This window comes from Cebidichthys violaceus, unplaced genomic scaffold, assembly GCF_023349555.1.
Source record: "Cebidichthys violaceus isolate CVI_PGR_0920_01 unplaced genomic scaffold, fCebVio1.0.p SCAF_16, whole genome shotgun sequence".
NCBI lineage: Eukaryota > Metazoa > Chordata > Actinopteri > Perciformes > Stichaeidae > Cebidichthys > Cebidichthys violaceus.
Window position 1 is genome coordinate 9,405,095 of NW_027176329.1, and position 7,563 is coordinate 9,412,657.

General features: G+C 40.2%; 2 protein-coding genes across 3 annotated transcripts; both read left to right on the forward strand.

Annotated features, from left to right (window-relative positions):
• The first annotated feature begins 116 nt into the window (after positions 1-116).
• LOC137872704 (progranulin-like) lies at positions 117-2,860 on the forward strand. 2 transcript variants are annotated; one of them, XM_068711080.1, is made up of 7 exons: positions 117-284; positions 374-469; positions 577-720; positions 816-1,112; positions 1,249-1,425; positions 1,932-2,075; positions 2,334-2,860. In XM_068711080.1, the coding sequence occupies exons 3-7, from the start codon at positions 577-579 to the stop codon at positions 2,460-2,462; spliced, it is 891 nt and encodes a 296-aa protein (XP_068567181.1). In that variant the 5' UTR covers positions 117-284; positions 374-469; the 3' UTR covers positions 2,463-2,860. The 2 variants fall into 2 exon arrangements, with proteins under 2 accessions (XP_068567181.1, XP_068567180.1); XM_068711079.1 differs by lacking the exon at positions 374-469 and having other exon boundaries at positions 119-284.
• A 206-nt stretch (positions 2,861-3,066) lies between these two features.
• On the forward strand, positions 3,067-7,346 carry LOC137872706 (zinc finger protein 250-like). Its single transcript, XM_068711085.1, has 7 exons — positions 3,067-3,287; positions 4,639-4,749; positions 5,097-5,249; positions 5,402-5,527; positions 5,714-5,746; positions 6,255-6,410; positions 6,503-7,346. Exons 1-7 carry the CDS (start codon positions 3,098-3,100, stop codon positions 7,171-7,173), a joined length of 1,440 nt encoding a protein of 479 aa, XP_068567186.1. The 5' UTR covers positions 3,067-3,097; the 3' UTR covers positions 7,174-7,346.
• Positions 7,347-7,563: the final 217 nt, after the last annotated feature.

Consider the following 7,563-nt stretch of genomic DNA (forward strand, 5'->3'; position numbering starts at 1 on the left):
CTTGAGCACATCCCTGTTTAATCATTGTGGTGTTTGGGTATGTTTGCAGTATCATACAATGATAAGGCTAACCTGTTTAAAAGTGTGGTCAATGGGTGTGACCTAGTTCCAAAACACTACTGTCCTAATTTGACAGTTGAAGGACACAGATGCTGTAATAAACTTTGACTTCCAGATTTTTGTTCAGTGGGAGGTTCTGATCTGCCATATAAAGCAGTGCGTCCGTGGTTCAGTTCAGAGGAAGTGTGAGACGAAGTAAGCTGTTGAATCGCTTCACTTGCAAGGTAAGCGATTAAAAACTATGAATCTGTATCTAATCATTTCTTGACATAATTGTATAGAGTGCTTTATAATCAGTTACAACTCCTATTAGTACTTTTCAGTGATGTTATGAGTGAAAGGAAGATCCTTGTTCAGGCTAAAATGAAACAAAGTCACAGCAAGTGAACAGAGTTTGGAAAGTTTCACAGTTAAGTGACAAAATCTGATTTATATAGTGAAAACAAATCTGAAACCTCACATCATGTATCCCATTCAACTGATTAAATTGAGCTACATGTTACTACTCTTTTGCAGATGTTGAGGGTAACCCTGTGGTTGTTAGTGGGAGTGTTTGTGTGTGCTTCCTGCTCCATCACATGTCCAGACGGGAACGTCTGTTCTGATTCCGCCACCTGCTGTTTGACTAAACATGGGTATAGCTGCTGTCACTATCCAAATGTAAGTCTCTTGTCAGCATATAATGTAACTTGACCTGTAAATTGTTAACATTTTTGGTGTTGCAAATATTCCACCCTTAATCTCTGTGTCTTTAGGCGGTGTGTTGCTCTGACTTGGCCCACTGCTGCCCTTCAGGGTTTCAATGTAACGTGGTTACCCAGATGTGTGAGAGAAAGCCGTGGATGATGATACCCATGGTTCAGAAGGAGGCTGCCGGGGAACCGAGCCCTCATGTTCTACCTGTTTCTCCCCTTCAGGAGCCCGTGAACAAACAAGTGCCAGAGCAAAAAAAGAGCTCAATTGTTCATTGTGACAACTATTACGCTTGTCCTGATGCCACTACCTGCTGCAGACACCCAACAGGTGTCTGGTTCTGTTGCCCGTACTCTCCTGTGAGTCTTTTGCAATAACAACTGTCATGCAATTCCTGTGGTCTACTTTTGACGTGATAGTAAAAGCTTACAACCCATTTTTTTGGCATGTAGTCGTTGTGCATATAATAAATAACCTGTGACTCATAACTTGCAGGGATGGTGTTGTCGGGATGGCTACCACTGTTGTCCTTGGGGCTACGACTGTGACGTCACTTATATGCACTGTATAAAGAGGCAAGGCCTGAGATATCCTTTCATCCCTGACCAAAGTAAGCCGTCAGTGCCTGCCTCTCTCATTCTGCCTTCAGAGGAAAAAAGCAGCTTGCAAGAGGTAGGACATACTGCGAATGGGCCTTTTGACTGCATATGTGGTGTATATCCATCGATTCACATAAAGTTTTAATTGAAAGTTCTCAAACACCTTACTATATACGATGGGGTCCTTCATGAACACAATTTTCAGACACTGGTTTTACTTGTTTGACGTGAGCAGGGCTTAGTTGGGAAAAAAAAGGTGATGTCACATCTTTCTATGCACCAATCAGGATTTAGCATCATCAAAATGTGACAGCAGCTGTGGGTCTGTTTGCTTATCTTGGCAGTCCACTGACAATAACATCTGATCAAACTACACCTACAAAGTGCTCAACTCTTGATCGATACCAATCAAATTACTTTGATTATGGAGAAAAACAATCTTTTTTTTAAGGGCTTTAAAGATCTATTATTTAAGAAAATATAGATGACTTGTTGACTAATATGAAAATAAATATGTGTCAATGATTAAATATATTAATAGCCAGGGTATAATGGTCAGTATGTATTTACCTTTTGCAGACACCAATGACAGCTCTGGCAGAAGCCAGTGATGTCAACACTGTGGATGGAGTCATTCGCTGTGATTCCACATTTTACTGCTCAGCAGGGACAACTTGCTGCAAAGCATCCACAGGCAAATGGAGCTGCTGTCCCTTCCAACTGGTATGGATTGGTCTTGAATTTTTAAAGCCATCATGAAATAATGGTGCGGTGATCTGGAGGAAAACAATTTGACAAAAGTGCTTAGACAAACAGGAATATAGAGGGTGTATTGCTCATCACAAGCACCACAAATTGATGCAACTGACAAAAGATTCAATGTTCTTGTTTTGACCATAAACCTTGAAATTCACTTTTACTGCAGTCATTTATGAGTCTATACTGTATATTTTTCTAACATCAAGACTTGTTCTGATTCAGGGCCAGTGTTGTGCAGATGGTCGGCACTGCTGTGCGTATGGATATAAATGTGACTCCACCTCCCTGTCATGCAAAGGACAGTACTCTGAGATCCCCTCAGGAGCACAGGAAGACGCCAAAACAGTCTGAGGACAAGTTTGTGCCATTATTTCCATACATTTCCAGATCAAATCTAATTCATCATCATCAGGCCTAGATGACGGCTGAATGAGTGAATAATGTGCTTATAACCTCCAAAAATGATTTCTCTCCATGGTGAATTTCCTTTTAGATGAATATGTTACTGTCATCTGTATTGGTTCTCACACATGATGAAATGTAAACATTTCTTTTCATTAACCAGCTTGGCGAGATTCCATACAACATTTAACAGAGACTGTTTGATCTGAAGATTTCTTTAGAGATACACAAGTCATGGAAAACTTTATGCCAACCTCAAATAATTTCATAATCTTTTCTAATGAAGCAGATAATTGAACACTTGCAAACATATGAACTTCTTTAAATAAAAAAAAACTCAATTATGAGTGTGAGATGTTTCTTTTTTTAAATACATCTTACAATAAATATATATTTTCATGCTGTATCATAGACTTCGATATTACTAAACGGTAAACTGTTGTGGTCATGAAAGGGGCTTTTACTTTGGAAAGGACAACCGAAAATGTAATGTACACTTCCGATTGGATTACTTCCGGTGGTTTGCAGCTTGTTCACATGTGGTTCCGGGGTGGACATAAGGAGTTTTTTCAAATGGTGGTAAGATGAGCCAAATGGAAGAGCTAAAACTGTTTGTCTCCGAGCGGCTACACGCTGCTGCTTCTGAAATATTCGGTGCTCTTGAGAAAACAATAACGGATTACGAGGTGAAGGTTACCCGGTTGAAGGAAGACAACGAACGCAACCGATCTCTGTTGGACATCATCCTCAAAACCAAATCACGACAGAAAGAAGGTCGGTTCAGTCTCGAGCGACTCGCAAGTTTAGTTTGTGCCAATTAACACCTACGGAAACTAAAGCTTCCATTCAGTACATCTGGACAACGTTAAAGTATTTATTATTCATTGTGCGAGTCCAACAGGGTACATTTCGCTGGCTATAGACAACAGTGCAGCTAGCACCGCCAGTTCAGGTTAGCTTAAACAATGAAGGTGGTAGCTGCTAGCATCACTGTATAAAGTAAGAATTGGAATATGATTTATAATGTAAGAATACGGTATTATTTAAAGGTGTTCGGCATTTCTTAGGTTTCCATCTCACCACCACTCCAGGTATCTGTACATACCGATGAACACAGTGCCAGACCATCGGCCACTTTTCGATCTCAGCGCTACTGTTAACATGTGTGGTCAAATATAATGGTGAGCTCATTACTACCTGTGGTGTGGAGGAGCCAAAGTAGTGTGCAATTTTTAGTGTGCATTAGAATAGTCAGTCTATTAAACGTGCATATCAATAAAGAGACACTATAGACTGATAGCATAGTTGTAAATATGACATTGATTTGATGCCTTCTATCATTTGGGCTGTATAAAACCCTAAAGATATAGAATCATGTCACGCCTCCTGACAGTCAGAGGACATTTTGCCATGCCACAGGAAGAAAAGCACAGGTTTCTATAAAATTATTAACGATGGCTGATTTTTTTTATTTTGGTTCTTTGGTTTGAGGGTCCTGCTTCGGGCTGCCGTCCCTCAGTCGACTAATTGGTCGTTTTGGTCTGTCGCCAAGGATTTGTTTTTATGTAGAATGACTGATTTCCAAGAAACTTATGAGACATCTTTGGCAAACACAATAATCAAAGTGGTACTTCTGCCTGATTCTTTGCGGAGAAACTCAGTTTTACGGATCAATTGCTTACATTAACTAATTGACTAGACAACAAAATCGTGTGAGTCTTAGTCTACTAATACTCTTTTAGGAGAAAGGGCAAGCTATGTTAGCTTAGTTGAATTAAAAGGAGTAGCCATACTATTACAATTCAGCATTTGTTTTTTTACTACCAACATACCTTTAAGGACCTTAATGTATTGTCACATTTTGTCAAATTACGACAAATAAAGGCTAAACTGCCGCAGGACCTTTCCCAAACAAGACAAGTCGTGGCAGCTGCCACAAACAGTGGACACTGACGCGACAACTCGTGGCAGCTGCGGCAGCTGAGCTTGCAACAGGAAGTGCCTCATGAGCCAGCTCCTCCTGTCTTTTAGTTGAGGACAGTCCTGGTACTGTGCATGCTGGCTTATTGTCATGACTTTTGATATAACATAACTTTTTACTTTTGTGCTTCTCATTACTCTTCAGCCGCTAACCCCACCAAAAGTACCCCTGCTGCTGCTGCTGCTGCTGCTGGTCCAGGTGCATCAGATTCAAGTTCCGCCCGCAAGGCCAGAGACCCCACCCGCAATTCCAGTGGTAGGACTTAAGTCTAACAATAAATTCTCCTCTTCGATAAAATCAGTCTATTAAAATCCTCTGTGAAGCTGATAAAAAAGCCAGGAGTGACTGTGAACATGGACACCAGTAACCACTATTAGTCACATAAGTGTAATGCACTGCATCAGTCACTACGTTGTAAAAACATAATATTGCTGTTAAGTGCAACCTGGTTTTCCATTAAAGAAATGACGCGGATGAGGGAAAAGGGCATTTCAGTCATTCTGCATGAGGTCTTTGTTGTGTGTCATAACTCTAGTAATTATATGAAATGCCATACTATCTCATAAAGTATTTAAATTATATCTTGATTTATTTTTCCCCAGACTCTCCGTGCTCCTTCACCTCACGCACAGACTTTCTAAAGTTTGCAGCCAGTGATGACTGTCGCTACTGCTTGAAGAGAATTCAAGCCACTGAGACACATTTGACGAGAAAACATTATCTATTTGCTGTCCATTTTACTGAGGGTGGCACTGGTAAGTTTTATTACCATTAAAATCAAAGCATGATGATACTTTGTCATTATAATGGATTACTTTGTCGTATGCTAGCTGATAAAATGCTATTGAAGCGTCCAGTCATTTAAAGTGTTGGCATGTAGTAAGTAGGCTATCTTTTCTCTTTTCAGATAAATTTGTTGTACCATGTACGTGCACAGACTTGATCCAGGGCAGAAGTCACTGGCACTGCCCATACTGCACGAAGATCATTTATCGTAAATGTAACTTTGAGGTGCACATATCTAAACAACATGGTACGTACAATTTCTTGTAATTCTCATGATTTTGCTGTTACGTTAACATTCCATTGTTTTGTTGTAAAAGCATGTTTTTAAGTTTTGCTTTAGATAAATGCTGTGTGCCACCACTAATGGTGATATTTTTTGTTATTTTCACAGACTAGATGTAGTTATTGACTACATTGTCTTTTTACTTTACAGGTTTTGCAATACTGCAGCAAAGCCAAGACACAGGTTAGTTTACAAAATGTCTGGTGTCCCTCTGTTGTTCAAAAATAAATATTACCGTTTGCCATTTGGGAATGATGCTGTGAAACAATGTTTTTGCTGTGTCAGAATGATGCAACCTTTTCGACTACGACATTTTTTTTTTTATTTTTTTTTTATCAAAAATGAAATCACTGATAATGTTTTTACTCACTCTGAGAAACTCTGGGATATCAATCACATGATACGCTTGTCTTACCTTTTTCTCTTTACTTACTGTTACTGGAAGCATATTCTGAGCTGTCTTTGCCGCAATGATGCCCTGTTTGCTTAAAACTAGCTGAAAACAAATATTTTGAATGTGTGGAAACAAATCAGTTTTTGGTGAGTTTATGAAGAAAAATGTTGATGGGCTGTAGGAGGGGGGTACAGCCACAGATTTGCATTCACAGAGGCTTATAAATACATAGTTTGATTGATGACATTTGGCAGTCTACCAATATAATAAAATACATTGCTCTGTCCTTCCTCTTAGAGATTGATCAGCCCTCCGTCTCTGCCATTGAGGAGGAGGTTCCCCTGAGTCCTGAACCCTGGTGTCAGCCGGAGCTTGGCAGTCTGGACCAGGAGAACCAACAGGCCTCACTGCTGCTTCATGTGAAAGAAGAAGAACAGGAAATTTGCAGTCGAGGTCTGGTCGAAAAGCTTGGCATGCTTAACCTCACTTTCACTGCGTGTACAAACTTGCGAACAACTGAAATTTAGTTTTCCCTTTTTCCCCAGTGAGTCATCCTGAGTGGCAGAACTCAATGCAACTGCAGGATAAAGGCGAGCAAATACCAAAAGGTAACAGTCAAGTGAGTGTGGAGGAACATCACGCTCAAGACTCTGAATTCAGCATCGTCTGTGGAGACAGTTACATTCAAGACCTCAGCGAAATGAACCGTGTGGAAAGCAGCGAGGGACATCTGCTTCCTAACTCTTCAAATCAACCTCTGGAAACGCTGCCTGATAGTGGGGTTGGTGGAATATGCCAGCCAGCTGGGGAGTCTCAGCACACCGCACCTCGTCTAAAGGCACTCGGTATCAAGAGGAAAGTGCGTGTGAAAAGAAAAAACACTTTACCCACCGTGGGTTTAAATATAAAGACATCAACTCAATCTGTCAGTCAGAATCCCACCGGTCCTCATTGTTGTAAAGCATGTGGAAAGACTTTCTATTACATGTACAAACTGAGGACACACGTGCTAAAACACGCAGGGGATAAAATCCATACTTGTGGAATCTGTGGGAAACACCTAGAGTCTATGGAGAGTTTTGTCCAGCACATTCAAAGCCACACAATGAGGAACAAGTGTGGTATATGTGGCAAACAGTTTTCTAATAATTACCGTCTGAAACGGCACAGGAGATTTCACAGACCACAGGGTCTAAATGTCATGTCATCAACTTAAAAACCACAAATGGGCGAAATCCGAGCTGTGATTAATGGATTCTTATCTACTAAGTGGGAGAGAACAGTCCAGTAGTGTACTTATGGGAGGGATAATTCAGTCATGTTTATTGTATATAACTGTATTCATACACTATTTTGTGGACTTGAATAAAAAAAGTCTTTGAAGTTTGATTTCTTCCCTGTGTATATTTTTCTTCTTCTCATAAATCATCAGTTTGAAAGTGAGAGGATTTCAGGCGCTTCAATACCAAACAGATTCAGTCGAAGGACCTACATATAATGAAACGTGGTTTAAATGCAAGTTCAGAGAATGTTACTATAATAAAAAGCCAACATATTCAGTTTTAATAGGCTGTAGCCTCGACACTGATTATTAGTATCCCAACTC

What these genes read in the sequence shown, in the direction of transcription:
- LOC137872704 (XM_068711080.1), top strand. Translation starts at nt 577, where the DNA reads ATGTTGAGGGTAACCCTGTGGTTGTTAGTGGGAGTGTTTGTGTGTGCT. An exon ending in TCTGTTGCCCGTACTCTCCT is followed by an intron (nt 1,113 to 1,248) that starts GTGAGTCTTTTG and finishes CATAACTTGCAG; the next exon opens with GGATGGTGTTGTCGGGATGG. An exon ending in GCTGCTGTCCCTTCCAACTG is followed by an intron (nt 2,076 to 2,333) that starts GTATGGATTGGT and finishes GTTCTGATTCAG; the next exon opens with GGCCAGTGTTGTGCAGATGG.
- LOC137872706 (XM_068711085.1), top strand. Translation starts at nt 3,098, where the DNA reads ATGAGCCAAATGGAAGAGCTAAAACTGTTTGTCTCCGAGCGGCTACAC. An exon ending in GCAGCAAAGCCAAGACACAG is followed by an intron (nt 5,747 to 6,254) that starts GTTAGTTTACAA and finishes CCTTCCTCTTAG; the next exon opens with AGATTGATCAGCCCTCCGTC. An exon ending in ACAGGAAATTTGCAGTCGAG is followed by an intron (nt 6,411 to 6,502) that starts GTCTGGTCGAAA and finishes CTTTTTCCCCAG; the next exon opens with TGAGTCATCCTGAGTGGCAG.